Source organism: Onychomys torridus, chromosome 12, assembly GCF_903995425.1.
Source record: "Onychomys torridus chromosome 12, mOncTor1.1, whole genome shotgun sequence".
Lineage (NCBI taxonomy): Eukaryota > Metazoa > Chordata > Mammalia > Rodentia > Cricetidae > Onychomys > Onychomys torridus.
The window spans coordinates 73,970,272-73,987,451 of NC_050454.1; the positions used below are offsets into that span (position 1 = coordinate 73,970,272).

General features: G+C 44.8%; 1 protein-coding gene across 3 annotated transcripts in view; it reads right to left on the reverse strand.

Moving 5' to 3' along the window:
* Dscam (DS cell adhesion molecule) overlaps positions 1-17,180 on the reverse strand; it is a 625,088-nt gene that overhangs the window by 115,852 nt on the left and 492,056 nt on the right. For all 3 annotated transcript variants that reach the window (XM_036203115.1, XM_036203114.1, XM_036203116.1), the window contains exons 12-15: positions 16,376-16,572; positions 14,301-14,397; positions 13,629-13,757; positions 7,217-7,384 (exon numbers count right to left, since the gene is read on the reverse strand). In XM_036203115.1, the coding sequence (XP_036059008.1) occupies positions 7,217-7,384; positions 13,629-13,757; positions 14,301-14,397; positions 16,376-16,572 (591 nt within the window). The remainder of the gene's footprint in view (positions 1-7,216; positions 7,385-13,628; positions 13,758-14,300; positions 14,398-16,375; positions 16,573-17,180) is intronic.

A 17,180-nucleotide genomic window follows, 5' to 3' on the forward strand; every position in this document is an offset into this window, starting at 1 on the left:
CAAACAAACCCCAAAAAAACCCAAAAACCCATGGAATAGATTTCTCACATCAGTTACAGAAAAGCATGTGGCTCCTCCATTAGAATCGTGCTTTTTAAAAAAAGACATTTACTTTTACTGTTTTTAATTGTGTGTATGTTTGTGGGTGTGTGCACATAAATGCAGTGCCCACAGAAGCCGCCAGAGGCATCAGATCCCCTGGAGCTAGAGTCAAAGGTGGCTTTGAGTCACCTGACATGGATGCTGTGAGCTAAATTTGGGGCCTCTGCAAGAGCAATGGGTTCTCTTAATTGTTGAACCATCATCTCTCTAGACTTCATCAAAATCATCCTTGCAAAACTATTTTGGATTGATCTTGTCAACTCTAACAGTGTCTCCACTTACTCTCTCAAATTCCCCTTCTTGAAAGGGGACTAAAGGTTATGAAGGGGACTAACTTGTTTCTGCAGCATCATGAGAAAGCCATTTTATTGAGCTTCAAAGGCTCTTTACACAATTGCAAGCAACTTCTGTGAGGTGATATGAATTCAGAGAGCAATCCACAAGTTACCCTGCTTATTGCACTAAATTCAAAAGTCATGCTGGCATTGATACTTAAGAATTAGTTTACATGCTCCAAACTGAAGCTGCAACATATAAAGGGGTTTTCGGGGGCAGGTGTTGTTTTGTTTTAAACATTTTAAGTGTGTATGTGTGTGTGTGTATGTGTGCACACACGCATGTTTATGTGTATGGGTGTATACACATGAGTGCAGGTGTCCAGAAGAGGATGTTAGATCCTTTGGAGCTGGAGTTGCAAGAAGCTGTGAGCCACACAACATAGGTGTTGAGAACTGTTCTTGGGTCTTCTATAAGTGCAGCAAACACTCAACAGCTAAGCCAGTTCTTTGTCCCTGAGAAGCTTGATTTGTTTGTGCTTTTTACACTAGAATATGCAGCAGTTTCTCTAGGGTAGGCAGAAGCTGGAGGTGAAGATTGAAAATTAGCATCATTTCCCAGAATCAATCATCTTTGCACATCTACAGAAGTAGAAACTGGCTAGTCTGTAAGACAGCGGGATTAGAGATTGTTTACAGTTTCTAATACTTTTTCCAGGTCCACAGCAAGACAACTTTCAACCACTCTGTTTGGCTACACACATCAAGGAGAGCTCGATCCGACTGCCAAATGTACAGGGCTTCACCACGCTCTCCTCTCCCAGCCACTCCACATCCACTGGCTCGTCTACATAGGTCCCCCCTGAGCTGGCTGCTCCATGTCCAATGTGCCTCCTGCTTCGGACAGCCCATTCCCTCTCAAAGAACAGTGAGGTTCAAGGCTCTCGGAACATTCTCTCTCCTATTTCCTAGCTACAGTCAGACTCCTGAGTTTGTTTACTGAACTGGGAAGAACCTTCCTGATGAATCTCCTTCCCAAATGTCTGTCTCTACCTTCCTGGCTGGGGAGTTGATGAGCATCTACTAGGGATGAAGACCAGTATATCCATTCAGCATTGTTCTCAGTAGCTAAGTGGCAGATCCTGTCTTATTGGGGAGTGAAGAAAAAAAATGTGCTTCATAGAGACAATGGGACTTTTTTCAGCTATAAGGAGAAACAAAGTTGTTTTGTTTGTAGGAAAACAGATACAAACAGACCCAATCTTACTAGGTGTATTGAGTCAGCCTCAGAAAGGAAAGTATCACGTGTTTTTGTTTATTTGTTTGTTTCTCTTTCCTTGATTTTATATAGATATATAAAGTTATACCTATATAGGTGTTAGAAGGGAAACTGACTAGTAGGCCAAAATGGAATATATGCATGTATGAAAGCTTTTATACAGTGGATTAGGATCAAATAAAAGACCCAGGAGCCACTGCATGATCTCACACACAAATCTCCCTCTGTGTAGGAGCCAGGTGTGTGAGGACAAGTTGTTTTTGTAGGGAGAGTAGCCAAGACACTGCTCAGTAAAAATATAAAAATCAAACTTTTTTTTCTTTTGGGTTTCCAAGACAGGGTTTCTCCACGTAGTTTTAGTGCCTGTCCTGGATCTCACTCTGTAGACCAGACTGGCCTCAAACTCACAGAGATCTGCCTGGCTCTGCCACCTGAGTGCTGGGATTAAAGGCGTGGGTGAAAATCAAACTTCTTATGCAAAGTAAAGACTGGGTTCATATAAAGTTATTGATGGATTAACAACTCATTCATCTAAACTATTTATTTATTGAGTTTTATCATGTGCCAAACACTGTTCTGGGGCCTAAGATGAAGCAATGAAAATGCAGGCTACTGTTATGCATGTGAAAGAGGCCTGAAAATAAACCACAAGCTTGAACCAGAAGATTCCAGTGTGTTGGATGGTAACCAGCTGCTTTAAGGAGAGTATTACATGCTCAGGCATGCTAGAGTGAGCAGTGAGTGGAATCCTAATGTGGTGGTTGGGACAAGATTTATAGAGATGATATTTAGGCAAAAAATACAAAGTGAAGAGGGAGAAAGGGAATAACACTCTAGAATACCCTAGAATGTTTCCAGAGCATCCTAAGTTAGCATCAGGATGATGCTCCTTATGTATAAGAAACAACAAGAATATTGATGATATCTCTAGGGTTAGTTCTAAGGTTCTTCCCCAACTAAAGGTGAAAAGAATGGTAACCAAAAAAAGGAAACAGCTAAAGGTTCTGTTGTGTACAGGGCATGGCTGGACCACACAGACCCTTAACTTAGGCCAGATCTACTGGAAAGCCAACACTTTGTTGTACCTCTCTGAAACCCAAACCATCCATCTTCAGCTAGTCTGCAAAAATGCAGTGACATTCAAGGCGCTTCAGTGTAACTGAACTTCTATACTGCCACACAGACTCATAATGAAGATGATGAAGGGATCAGCCACCCTACATTGGGTCACAGGCACTCAGTGTCATACAACCTTCAGGGCTCAACTGCTAACAGGAAGTGGCTCTCTGGCAAGGATCAGCCATGGTGCTGACATAGCTGATAGGTATCCTGGAGCCCTGGGAAGTCAGAGGCACTTCTGGTCCATTAAGAGCTGATCTTGTCAACTCTGATAGCATCTCTACTCACTCTGACTTTTCCTTTTGGGGGCACTGCGGGGGAGTCTAGAAGAGTGTGCTAAATGGTGTGATCTTTGCTACATACTTGCTTTCTGAGGTCAAGTGCATTTAAGTGGTATAATTATTCACGTGGGCACTTTCACATAAAAATACCCAGAATTGAGTCTCAGAAGCAATGATATTTCTAACATTAGGAAGGAGCGCTGGGCAAATGACAGCAATTCCTTCTTGAGGCAGCTTTGTGATGGATACTGCAGGGATCTAAAATCAATTTCCCATGGGGCAAACATGTAAGTCCAAAACCTTCCAACTCTTCCATAGAGGGTGATGATGTGGACCTACGCAATCTCTGTTACATTTTCCTCTTTTTAATAATAATAAAAAATACTCTTTGATGATTTCATACACAAACACAATATATTTATATCATATTATTCTTGTTATTGGGTTAATGGGTGGAATTTGACTTCCTTGGTTAAGTTGCTGATTCTTCAATCAAGGAAGAGAGGGACTGTTGTCAATGACGTCCATCAGAGGCAATACCGCACTGGACGCCAGCTGAAAGCTGCCAGGTGCAGAGGACCCACAGCAATTGGGAGGATAGATGGTGAAAATAAGTGTCCAGATTTTAAGTAGCAACACCTCACTCAGAGCCTGAGCATAGGAAGACCCTAAATGGAGCCTTCCTGTGGCTAGACCTCTCTGCAGGTTATGACCTGGGACACAGGAGGGGAGCAGTCAGAGCTGCAGTGGGAGAGTCTTACTCCATCCTGCCTCTTGTTCTCTCAGCCTTCTTGCTTTGCCCTTGGCCTCTTTTATCTTTTCTTTCTGGATCTCTCATTTCAGCCTGCTCTTTAAGCTTCTTAAAGTCAAGCTACTTTAAGGAACACACTCAGCCAAGTGTCTCCTAAGAACCAGAACATTAATTTGTACAGTTTCCAGAATCTGAGGTGTCAATACCAAGACACTAGAAGATTGTGTTTTACTGAGCATGTAGTCCATGCCTTTTCACTGCTTCCTCACATGATGGAAGGGGCAGGGAGTTCTCTTGGGCCTGTTATTAGAGATTACTTCTACTCATAATGGTACCACCCTTACAGTCCAATCATCTCCTTAAAGCCCCACCTCTTACCGGACATGGGGATTGGGTGCATTTGGGGGCATATCAGGATTCAGACCCTAATACCCTTCAGAATCTTCAATGTGGGTCTAACACTACATGTATTTTCTCACCACACACACAAACTGCACAGCTATATCATGCTGATAATCATGCTGAAGAATATAAATATTCAGTACACACACACACACACACACACACACACACGAAATACACAAAACACACAGGGTTGAAATATAAATAGCAAACACTCGCCAGTGCTGGGGGAGTCACAGCACAGCTCTGAACACGGGGGTCCATGCAGAAGTGACAATAAGCCTCATACAATATTGCCATCATGATCCATGATCTAAGATGGTGAGACTTGGACACTGAGTCCACTCAGAGACTGAGAAAGTTACTTCACAGGGTGGAAGTGTCTCTGGCCTGGCTCTTCTAGGAAAAGCACAGAAAAGGAGAGTCAAGGCTTGAAAGGTTTAGGAGAGTGGGAAGGGAGTACAAATGCCTAGCAGAGTGCAAAGGGGAGGCCAGAGTAGGGCTGCTGGGAGTCACTTCTTGTAGCTTTACAGTAGTTGAAGGGATAGATACCTAGAGCTAAGCACCTCACAGTTGTCTCCTCTGCAGGTGTGAAGTGATAAGTGGCCTCAGGTCCCCAACACTTGGCCACTACAACACCGTAGCTTCCAGGCAATGTTCATTGCTTGACAAATAATCTCTTTATTTTCAGAAAAGCATAAGATAGGTCTCCCCAGATGGCTGCAGTTCCTGAAATACGTGCCTTTTAAACATCACTGCCAGGAGTTGTCTGTGGCATCTGTAGCCACTGCAGTCAGTTCTAAGGAGGGACTGTTGGTCAGCGCAGGGACATGCCCACACGTATGGAAAATGACTTTCTGATTCTAGTCACGTAAACCCTACCCCAAGACAAAGCCTAGCTGCTAGTCTGTTCTCTTTCTTGCTCATATGAATGTCAAATAAGATTCCAAGATGCCCAAGCCAGCAACTAGGTCACATCCAAGAGCCTAGTCAGGGAGCCAAAGGGCACAGACTCTGTTTCTGTCTGCAAAGACATCGGCATCCAGAGCTGTTCACCTGGCCTCCTGGATGCAGGGAGAAATGCTGCCATGGCAACCAGAGGCTGCTGCAGAGGTGAAGAGGAAAGGACATACAGCCTTAACAAGAGCAGTCCTTAATGGCCATCAGGGGAACAGCTGAGGAGATGCTGCTGGAAAGAGGGAGAGACAGAGTGTGAGAGGACAGGAGGACACCAAGCATGTGGTTGAAAGTTATGCTTCAGGTTGAAGAATGTGGGAAACTTATTCTTTGGATAGCCAGTATATTGTAACTCCAGGAAGTTAGGGACAGGGTAGGTAAACATATTAATATGATTCTGTTTTTACTGAAATACACGTCAACACTCAGTTTTCAGTTATTTCTGAGGAGATCAAAGTACTTCCAGAGCTTGGAATTTGGTTTTCGGGTGGTCAGGTATGTCTGCATAAAGAGGAAGAGGCACCAGACATATGCCTATTTTACAGATGAGAAGACATGAAGACAGAGTCCAAGGATCAAACATGAAGGCATCCTGGCACCCATCCTTAAAAACCATTTTCAAGATTGGACGTCTTCCTGTACTAAGAAACAGGCCCTGGTTTATGGCCTTGAACACACCCAGTCTTGACTAATCTTGGAAGCTAAGCAGAGTCAGACCTGGTTAGTACTTGGATGGGAGAAAAGGGTATTGTACCATCCACACACACAAACTTATTTCTTTGAGAGTAATACTGACCACATAAGAAAGACTCACAATGTTGTGGCTGGGCTGGTTCAGAAATCATACTTCTTTGAATTTAGCATGGGAAAGTAATCTTGAAAAAGTAGCAAATGAAAACTGACAGAGTGCTCACTATTGCAGAGCTTACACTAAAGAAAAGTTGAAAATGACCAACATATCCAACCATGTACAGTTTGTTAAATATGTGGTGGGGTCTGTCACTATGAATCATAAAAAAGCATTTCAGAGACACAGGCACCATGTCTATGTAGAATACAGAGTAGTCAATAATGAGCTTCCTGGAAGTTGATATCAACTTCTAGATGAATCACGGTCACTGGAAGATGATGGATGATGGTCTGACCTTGGATCAAACTTATAAAACTCTTTGATTGACAGTGGAGAAGCAAAGGTAGGGTGAGTACCAGTTACTTCTTTCTTTCCAAGAAACAAGACAGACATTGCTTCCCTCTAACAGAGCTTCCTCCCTTCCTCCATGGGATAGGCTCACAGTCAGCATCTACTGGCCATGGCCAGGTTTTCAGTCTTCTGCTAACTAGTTAGCTCCATCTAGGCAGGCTGGAGTAGACATATATGTCTGTGTGTGCATACATGTGGGTATGCATGCTGGTAAGCATGCTTAGATACATGTATGAGTGATGAAACTTGCCACAAAAATGGTCTAGAAGCTTCTGTCAACATGTTCCTATGTTAGCTCTAGGTGACAGGATGGTAGATGCTGCCTTGTCGTTTCAAAACGCTTATATGTATCTTCAAAATTTTCAATAATTAATAAGAAAGAATTCATCATGGCAGAAGAACAATAAAACAGTTATGTCAATCATTAAGCAATCTGTGCCTCTCCACTTGCCCACAGGCATATTCATGGAGTTTCTGACTTAAGCAATGCTTCTTTATCCCACACTTGAACTCATGGGTCTTGGGAATACACTTAGCCTTTTCCTATCAACCTGGGTCCAGGGCATCAAAAACAAGGGGTTGTACAACAATGTGATTCCTGGAGTCCCTCAGCATGGTTAGCCTATGTTTTCCATTCACATTTCTATATTAAGAACCTTGACCATCTGAATAGCAAGAATGCCTCAAAGCTGGGGCAAGGTGCCATGGGCATTTTTATCAGGTGTAGGGCCATGGGAAGCCTACATCAAAGAATTTCACCAGGAGTCAGGAAAGGCATGATTCTATATTTAAGCATCTGAGTCACAGAAGTGGATGGCTGGGTGGCAGGTTCTAACCCGTGCCACCTACCTGCCTCATCCGCCGTGATGGTGATCTCGTTGCTGGGCTCACTCTTGCCGATCCGGTTCTTGGCGTACATGCGGATGCTGTAGGTGGAGGAAGGATGGATGTCAATGATGGTGGCCGAGTTCAGCTGAGGGGAAACATCTTTGGTTCTTTGAGCAGAATCCCAGGAGTCTTTTGGGTTTTGTTTTTCAAAAAAGAAGAGATAGAGATGTGAGTTTTTTTACTCTGCCTTGGAAAGTTCACAACAGGAATTTTTTAAAAAAGAAAAGAAAGAAAAGGAAAGGAAGAAAGAAAAAAAATACCCCCAAAGTGAAATTTCAATACAATGTTTCCAGCTTTTTGTCAGAGCTGGTCATACATGGGGTCACACACTTATTACCCATGCCAGTGGGTAAAGGACTGAGGTGAGCTTGGGACAGGGAGAGACATTGAACAAACACAGAACATATACCTGGGGAGGAGCAGGATGGGGACACAAGTGGTGGAAGCTGGTTCTGTGGGAGCCTCGGCCACACACGGGCTCATTCTACAGTGCACCCTCACACATTGCTCCCCTCTAGGTCCCTGGTTCTAAAGGGTACAAAAGCTCAGCCGAACTCTTCACTCTATCTGCCCCTTTCTTCCCAAATCAAGTGGGATAAAACTAAGATCATTCCACACAAGCTAGTTCAACCTTAGCATAAATCCCACAAAGCAAACACCTTGATCAGTTTGGATTTTTAAAAACTTGTTTCATCCCAAGTCTTTTGTGGCAGGAATCCTTTCTCAGGAACAGTTACTTTGAATGTCAGCACCTCCCTATTGTGAAGAGATCATGGAGTATGTGACAGTTTGAGCAGAAGGATTTTAGGGCTTTGGTAGAGGATGAAGTCAGCTATATATATTCTGATATTTTCTTATATCAGAAGAGTTGGGCAGTTGACTGAGGGTGGGTAGTCATTAGCCAGTGTTGGTTGTAGGAGAAAAGACACCCTAAGACCATGGATGGGGGGGGATGTATACCCATCCCCCACTACCGGGTCCTCTCCTGTGATCTTCAACACACTTGAAGGTTTTTATGGAGTCTTGGGAACACCAACTCCTTTGTCACACACTAGTGATGAGTTAAAGAGGCTGCCTTGTGCCAAGGTAAACCAAGACTTGAAGAAATAGAAATGCACAGCTTCAGACTGCTTGTAAGAATTTTTCTTAGGGAATCACACATACTGGAAATGGATCATTTGCTTCCAAAGTGCAAAGAGTTGGGAAGACTGGAGCTAGGATACTGACATGGAGAAAATGTGGCTAAGCACTAAATGATGGGTTTGATAGAGGATGAATTAGGGGAAGAAATTCATGTCAATGAAATGATGTTCAACAATGAGCCTATCACATGGAGAGGAAACCAGGTCTCCTGCAGAAGATGTTTTGATACAGGGAGGAACCACTAGAATTTCAAGCTACAAAGAAACATGGGGATAAGCAGGAATTAGGATGGTTCAAGGTTGTATCAAGATAATATGCAAATTTCTGGAAGTGCAAGGACCAATGAAGATACAACTTGTTTACTGCAGTCATATATATGAGATGTGGAAGAGATTGAGAGCCTGGAGAGGCAAATAAATATCCACTGCCTGCTTCTTCCTCCTACCTCCCAAGTCCCATGACACATGGAGGCAGGGAGGAGGTGACTATGCAGCCTGCTGAGCACTCAGCAGCCACTAGCTATAGGTTCCTTTGGCCTAGCCTAAGTCCCTGTAGGTGGTCTACTTGCAAAACAACCTTCCAGTTTGACTCAGAAGCCTCCCTCCCACTCAGAATCTGCTTTTTACCTGTAGAAAACACAATCCTTCTAGACACTGGGCCAGGAGACCTGTATGATGTCCCTGCAGAAATTTTATTGCTTGTTTCTGAAGCTGTCCCCAAATATTCCCCCACTCCAGCTTGTACCCTCAGACTCAGGTCTGCAGCCACACTCTCCAGTTTGTGTACTCCAAGGGCATTGATGTGGACTACACTACATCCTCCCTAGTTACATTTGCATTTTACCTTAAATTCTACTCTTCTATCTGGGCACTGGGCTGGGCACCTCATAAGCACAGGCTCTTCATTCCTGTGGCTCCTGAGTCTGTGGGCACACTGGAACCCCACCCCTAGCGGGGGGCGGAGGGGGTGCTGCTGATGTCTGGATCATTGTGGTAAAATGCCTCACTGTCTGGGCTATGCTGATAGTTTGGAATAGCTGTCTCATTTGGTTGAACTCTCAGGATATCCTGCCAAACTAAGGATTTGGTTTTCAGTGTAAAGGTCTAGGGACCCAGTCTACACACAGATGGTGATAACTAGGGGTTGGTATTTGACTTCAACTGTATTACCTCAAGCTCAAGGTCCTTTTCCTACTGCCCTTGACTTTCACATGTTCTCCAAAACCTCTTATGCGATGACAGTACCAGACACCTGCTTTAGGACTGCTCCAACACCATAATGTCCCTACAAGGTCTTGGCTTACTGGTGGGGAGGAATGATGCACAAACAGTGGTGTCAGATATAAGAGATGGCAACTCTATGAGTTTACATGAAGTAAAGCTCAGAGAGCATGCAGGGCCAGACTGTGGCCTGGTTCAGTAAGTGTGCACTAGAAGCGTCTACTGGAAAGTGGCAGCACCCCCCACCCCCATCCCACCGAGTGACTGGTGGAAGAAGAGAGCAGAGAAGTACAATATCCACTGCTGACTCCATGACTCCAAATAATCCAAGGAAGGATTGGAAAGCTTATAAATTCTGTGAACCAGTTCAGCTTGGAGGTCAGGTGCCTGACCCCAGACGATGACCAGTCACTAGGGACAAGACTTGGCTTAAGGATATGAGGCTAAGGTTACAGATCAGAATGAACATGGGTGTCTGGAACTCCTAGAAACATAAACACATGTTCCTAGAGAAGAACATGAAAGGCTTGAAGACCAGGAGAGAGCTCAGGGGAAGACTAAAGCCAAGACACTGGCACAGGGACACTGAGGAACACCTTCCTGTCTTCTCCATTGGGGATAACATTCCTGATGAAACTGCAGGAGGAGGAGGCTTGGAAAACAATAAGTATCTGCCCAAAGGACACTGTGTTTTGGGCTTGGATGCAGCAAGCCCTATTTTTCAAGGACTGACAGGGTGCTGATGCCCACCATATAGGTTTGCTAGGCACTGGCCAAAGTGCTGAAGTTCTCCACAATTTTGGAGGTGGAAAGGAAAGGGGCCAGCTGAGCAGGCCTGGAAGACAAAAAGAATTGTGGCCCCCCAACATGAGAGAATAGAGCAGATGTAACCACTATAGTCCAGTGAGAGGGGAGGACCCACATGAGCAGATGTTGGGGGACTGTCACAGAGGCCAGAGTGTCCATGTAGAGGAGATGTAGTTTCCCCAAGAACCAAAAGAAAGTAGCAATCAGAGCACCACAGAACTGCTGGCAATACAGAAGCTACATGGGGCAGGGAGGCACCTGTCTCCTATGCTTGCTTACCACCAGGTGATACCTGTCTTTGGTGTTTCCAGAGTAGATGGTCACAGAGGTAGGCATGGACAGGGGCTCTTTAATATTATTATTATTTTGGTGTACAAAGAACCAAGGACATCTGTCTTCAAGTCATGGGAAGGAGGATCATTTGGCCAAGGGATGATGTATGGGCTGAGGAAGCCCTGTGTGGGTGAACCCAGGCTACAGCCTTTAAGAGTCCTGGATGGACAGGGCAAAGTGGGAACTGCAGAGCTGGTGAGTTCATGTTTCCTGGACTGGGTTGATCCAGACTTGACTGATTAGAACCCTCTTTGCTAAGAATATTAAGGGCTTTTACTACACTGGAACAATGTGGCTTTTGTAGGAAATTTACAAAAAGTAGATGACAGTTCCTTTGCCAGATGATGGTACTGCTACAAATAAGTGGAGAGCCAGGGTTCAATGAACATTTATTATGAGCCCAGAATATGTACTAGAAATCCTGGAGTGCAGAGACACTGTGAAGGCCTCGCCAGAGACAGGTCACAAGGGTTCTCTAAGGAGACAGCTGCTTAGAAATTATATTTGCTTATAGATTATGGTAATGAGATTTACACACCCAAAAGAAACCAAGGAAGGACATAACTCACAAAGATGCTGACAGACACATGGTTTACAGAACTGAGTGTAGCCACTACTCAATAAGAGAACAGTTCCTCCTTCTCCTCAGGGCTTCCTATTCTGAGGATGAAGTATGTAAATTAAACAATTAAACACAAGGAATGTTTCCTCCACACTCGAGTCACACTAGACCATATACCAAGTGCTAGGGAGCTAAAGAAAGCAAGAAAGCAGAGCCTGACTCTGAGAAACTTGCAGGGCACTGAAAAGGGTGTGCACTAAAATTTCTTAGGTGGTGAATTAACCCCATCAAGATGAGCTTTTGTAGGCCTGCATCTCATAATTATTTTCATGCATGTTTGAGCAACATAAAAGGCTGCACTTGTCGGGATGACCGTGTGTCAGAAAATGAGTGAAGCATTTTAAGTGCACTTCTGTCTTAAAGACTCATTAAATATCGCTTTAACATCCACTGCCCACCAGGTATTTAGAACAATGGGCAGTGTGGAAATAGACCTAACAGGCAGAGGGAGCCCAGCCAACTTTCAGGCTAGTGGAGTGACATGCATGAATGGATATGACAGTTAATACACACAGAGGTACACATTTGATATATGTCACAGGACCTGCCAGGAAACAGGAGCACCAAGGAGGAATGGGGGCCCAGTGGTCTAAGGGAATTAGGTCTTCCTGCCAGAGGCAGCATTGTGCTCTGCAATGGTCTCCTCTTTCATGAGCAGAAGGGAGACAGAGGAATAGCAAGGTGAAGCTCAGGCCAGCAGAGGGCCAGCATGAGCTGGATCCTAACACTCTCTGTTGGTTTGGGTGGGTACCAGCTGTTGGCATGGGGATCATCCTTGAAGGCAGCATAGACCTGGGCTGCTCTGCAGTGGGAGGCTGCTATGTGTTCTAGTCCTAGGAGCTCAGCCTGTGGGAAGGTGGGGCTCCTCTTGCTATCTGGATCCTGCTGAATGGCTCCATGCCTGTCTGTATCTCCACTGGCACTCACCATTACCCCCTGTTTCCAAGCAAGTCTGTGCCCCACTCCACTGTTTCCTTCAAGACCTGCTCAGGATTCTCATTTCTGTGCTCCATTTGATCCCTTTTTAAAAGCCACCCTCTTTCCTATTGGCCCTGGGAAAAGCCCACTTGTCACAGCTCTGAGCCTTGGGTACTGCTCCACTACCTTCCCCACGGACACTGTGACTTGGAGCTGCACTACCCACCTTGAGGGTCTTCCTGGGATTGCATGCATGCAACACTTCCATTTTAAACTCTGAGCCACCCCCTCTTCTTATGTGCACCCCAAACCAGTTATCCTGGACAAGACCCTTAACTTGATCCACACTTGACACTTGCTTTGAGTCTTCAAATTCCCTTCTCCTAATTCTTCATTTCTGTTAACAGTTATTCCTGGTTCTATCCCTGGCACACTGCGAATGAGACAGCCTGCCCTCTAGACCTGCTTTTCCCAACTGTCTTGAGGGATTTGTTGCTACATCTCAGCTCAAAAGAGACCAAATCGCTCCTGGTGGGGCAATGTGAAGCAACACATCAGCCTAGAAATAAAAGAAAAATGCTCTTGTTCCTCTGAGAAGTACATTAACCCTTCCTATTGCAGATTGCTCTTCTGACCCATATCTTCTATAAGACATAGTAAAATCCTGGCTAGAGGCCACAGTGGTGTTGTTCTGTCTTCAGGGAGACAGTAAGTTTCCAAACGGGCCTGTAGTGGCTTTGGGGAAAAGACCAGTAAGAATGCCTAGCATGGTGCTGCTAGCTAAGTTGGTTTTATGTGTTGGCTGTGGACTGTCTGAGTGCTCCCTGGCCTGTCCCTAGGGCATGTCCAGGGGATTGTGGTAGAGCCACTATCACCTGAAGGAAGATCAGTTTTCCTTATTCTGCATAAACTTGCTATAGGCCATATCCTGCAGACACCAGCATGGTGGAAATGGAGCTTAGGATAGGAGACCCAGGCTTGTACTCTAGGGCAGTCACCTATCCGAAGCAGTAGAAAGTGAAGGAGGCTGGTGACTAGGAAAGACCATGACAGAGCCTATTTCTGTTGGTACCCATGGGCAGGCCTGTGGTGGTAGGAATGCCTACCAAGACTGGTGGGGATCAAGACTGAGGTCCAGCCAGGTCACTCAGGAAGGGGCTGAACATGAGCGTGGAAAGTGACCTGGACATCCTCATGCAAGGAATGGGCCAAATGGAAAGAGCATTCTGAGGTGTGTGAGTGTGTGGAGGAGCTGTGGACACACATGAAGAAACAAGGAAGGCAGGAGGGTGAAGGTAGAGACAAGTCAGGAGGGGAGTGAAAAGCTTACCTGATTTATTTTTGCATTCGATGTCATAGCCTGTGATGGGGCTGTTGCCGTCGAACCCCATGGTCCACCTGAGCGTGATTGTGCGAGCTTTGACGTCTTTGATTTCAATCTCAGGAGGGTCTGGGGGTTCTGTACCATCAACAGAAAGACCAAAAATCAAGCCTAGGCATAGACTCCAGGGACAGAGTTGTCTACAGCTTGCAGGCTCTGCCTGGTTGAAAGTGTTTGCTAGCCATTTTTTTTTTTCTTTCCTGATTTGATAGAAGGGATTGCCCCACTTTCCCCAGGAGATTCTGTTTGCAGGCTGTGTGGCACCAGGCCAGACCTGCAGGGTGTAAGTATCACTGCTTTGACTCACAGCACATTCATCCCAGACACCGGACTTCCACTTCACCCTCCTAGTCTAGTGCACAGGCTAGTACACTGCCATGCTTGTCTGACTTGGTCTGAGCCTCCCTCTCATCTGCTCTGGTCCCCAAAGGGTTTCACTCCCTGAATTTCAGGGCTTCACTCTGACATAGTCACACCCTCTGATAAAATCCAGATTTATGCTGTTTTCCCACAGAGCCAGGCTTTCCTAAGAATTCAAAGTGTTCCCAGCTGACTGATGCAGCACAGCTTCCTGAGGTCAGCCCACCTCGTCCCGAACTCCTTTTGCTGTGTCTGTCCTACCTTGCACTGTGAGCTGAATTATTCCACGGTCCTCCCCATAAGAATTGATAGCATGGCAGGAGAAGAAGCCAGAGTCTTCTCTCACTGTTGGCAAAATCTGCAACCAAAGCAAAAAAGTGGTCACTTTAGTTAATAGCCTGAGCTGGAAATCAGCAGACATGGCTTCCACACTTCCTGCATCCCCAGCACTCATTACTACTTACGAACATGGACACGGACACACACACACACACACACACACACACACCACAGATACAGAGACACACATAAACATTCCTACTCCCACATGGAGACACACACACACCACATAGACACACATACACACATATATAAACACATACACAGATACACCCAAAGACATGAGCATATTCACACTAACACACATGAACACTTACACAGACACAAACAACACATTTATGGACACACACACACATTCTCATTACATATAATATACAGAGACACTCATATACATACTTTCCCATTCACACACATGGACACACATGGATGAACAATATATACAGACACACACACAGACATACAGAGATAAACACACAATCACATTCACACAGACATACTCAGAGATGTATACTTAGATGCAAACATAGATGTACACATACATATCCACTTTCACAGATGTACACACAAGCTCACACACCTATGCCCACACTCACAGACTGGTCCATACCTATGCATGGTCACACACAGACACAATGACTGAGACATACTCACCTATAGACCAACACATACTGATAAACACTGGCACATAGGAATACATACATTTATACAAATTTACACACATGTTTATACCCTCTGAAGGCAAACTACTTCCATGCAATTATAAGCATGCAAACAGGATTGTCTGTCTTGTTGGACTGGATGTCTAATTTACAAGGTTTGCTCTTATCAGGCTCATATATACTCCACATACTTCTCACTCTTCCCATGTGCAGCAATTTTAAAGAATCATGCATAAGAAACATCCATGAATATGTCAGCCCTCTATACCCACCACTCTGTTCCCACAGACACAGCTGTACCTTTTCTGAACACACTATTTCTTGTCAAGATTTCCTAAATGATCCGTATAACAGTCTACACATTTCCAATGCATTTGTTATTTTGAACAACACAGAGTGGGTTCAAGTGTGGGGAGGATACGAGTTATATGCAGAGTCTAGGTGTCCATATAAATGATTGCAGCTTCCTCACATCCATGTCTGTGGAACTAAGGCACAGCTGTACCACCAGAGTCCTCAGGACCTCACCAGGGTTCTGTGCCATACAGGCTCAAGGACTGCACCCTGGGATCAGAGCCACTATCTGTTCCAAGCACATAGATTTAAATTTCCCTCATGTGTGTGCTTCTGTACCAGCCTTCCTTATTACAAAAGCATTGTTCAGTCAATCCCCCATGGTGCTGGAGAACAGGCACACTTCCTCCTAGCTCTTGTAATTCTAGATTAATGACAGAATATTCTCTCCATTGGATTTTCTACAAAGAAGCAACAAAATTTTCCTTTTTTAAAAATTATTTTATTTTCAGTTACATGTATATGTGTTGGAACATGTGTGCATGTGTGCATGAGCTGATGGAGACCAGAAGAAGGCATCGGATCCTCTAGAGCTAAAGTTACAGATGTTGTGAGCCATCTGATGTGGGTGCTAGGTACTGAACGCAGGTCCTCTGGAAGAGCAGTACATACTATTAACTGCTGAGCTATCTCTCTAGCTCTCAAAAAGTATTTTTATTATAGGGTTTTTTTTTTGTTTCAAAGCTCACGATGTTTTTATAGAAGGTTGAACATTCACACTACACACACTCCACTCCTCTGAGGACAACGGTCATGAAGAGACTTCTTCCAGTGCTTAATTATTTCTCTGTGGACAGTGGCTATGACATGCTACTTCTGAAGGTCACTCAGTGACCTTGTCCATGTAGATAGACAGAGGGATGGAGTGTCATGAGAAAATTCCAACAGGATGTTCACAAGTCATTACAGCCCTGTACATGTCTGTGTAAGAGGGCTGACTGTCCCAGAACTCCCCTGCCCTTCTGTCACATCTGGTATTTTTACCTGCAGAGTAGAAATCACCTCCTCTCCCACCTCCTTGGTGGACACTAGGTAGCGGGCCATTTCGGGGTTAATGATCCTGTCCTCCTTCTCCCAGCGGACGATGATGGGTTTCTCCCCGTGCGCTGTGCAGCTCATCTCCTTCTTTTGACCCTGAGTGGCCAGGGTAGTGTTGGGATATGAGGTTATCATAGCGGGAACTAAAAAAACCAAAGAAGACAGGCCTTGCTCAGCAAAGCTGCACCCTTGATCCCACCATCACACTTGGCGATGCTCAAAGAGACAATTCTTTGAAATAATATTTGTCCAAGGAACTGCTGAGCAAGGGCCAACAGAAAGACAGTGATGGGCCAGGGCAGAAATTGCCTTGCAGGTTCACATTCAAGGGGTTGCAGTTCCGTTCCAAGCCTGTTGGGGTCAGATGTGAGCCAGGGGGCACAGCCTATGTTACCAGAGCACACAGGCAAATGATGGTTCTTCAGCTCTGGGGAGGAAATCTTAGTTGTGAAATTACATCAATCCTGGTAATTACTTCTCACACTCTTCTCGGCTCACATCTCTGACAAACTTTGCAAATCGATATTAAATCTTTCCCGAGAGACCACAAACCTACCTTCCTTCCATAACTTATAACAAAGACTCAACCTACTGAAGAGGAAAATTTAAAAAAGACAACCTTTCTTCATGAGATTTGCATTTCCTTTCTTCTACTGAAACTTAACCTGTAGTTTTTATCCTTAGCAGTGGGTGGCGTAAGACTCCGTTCCCAGCTATGCAAACAGCCTGGAGTTCTGGAAGCCTCTTTTAA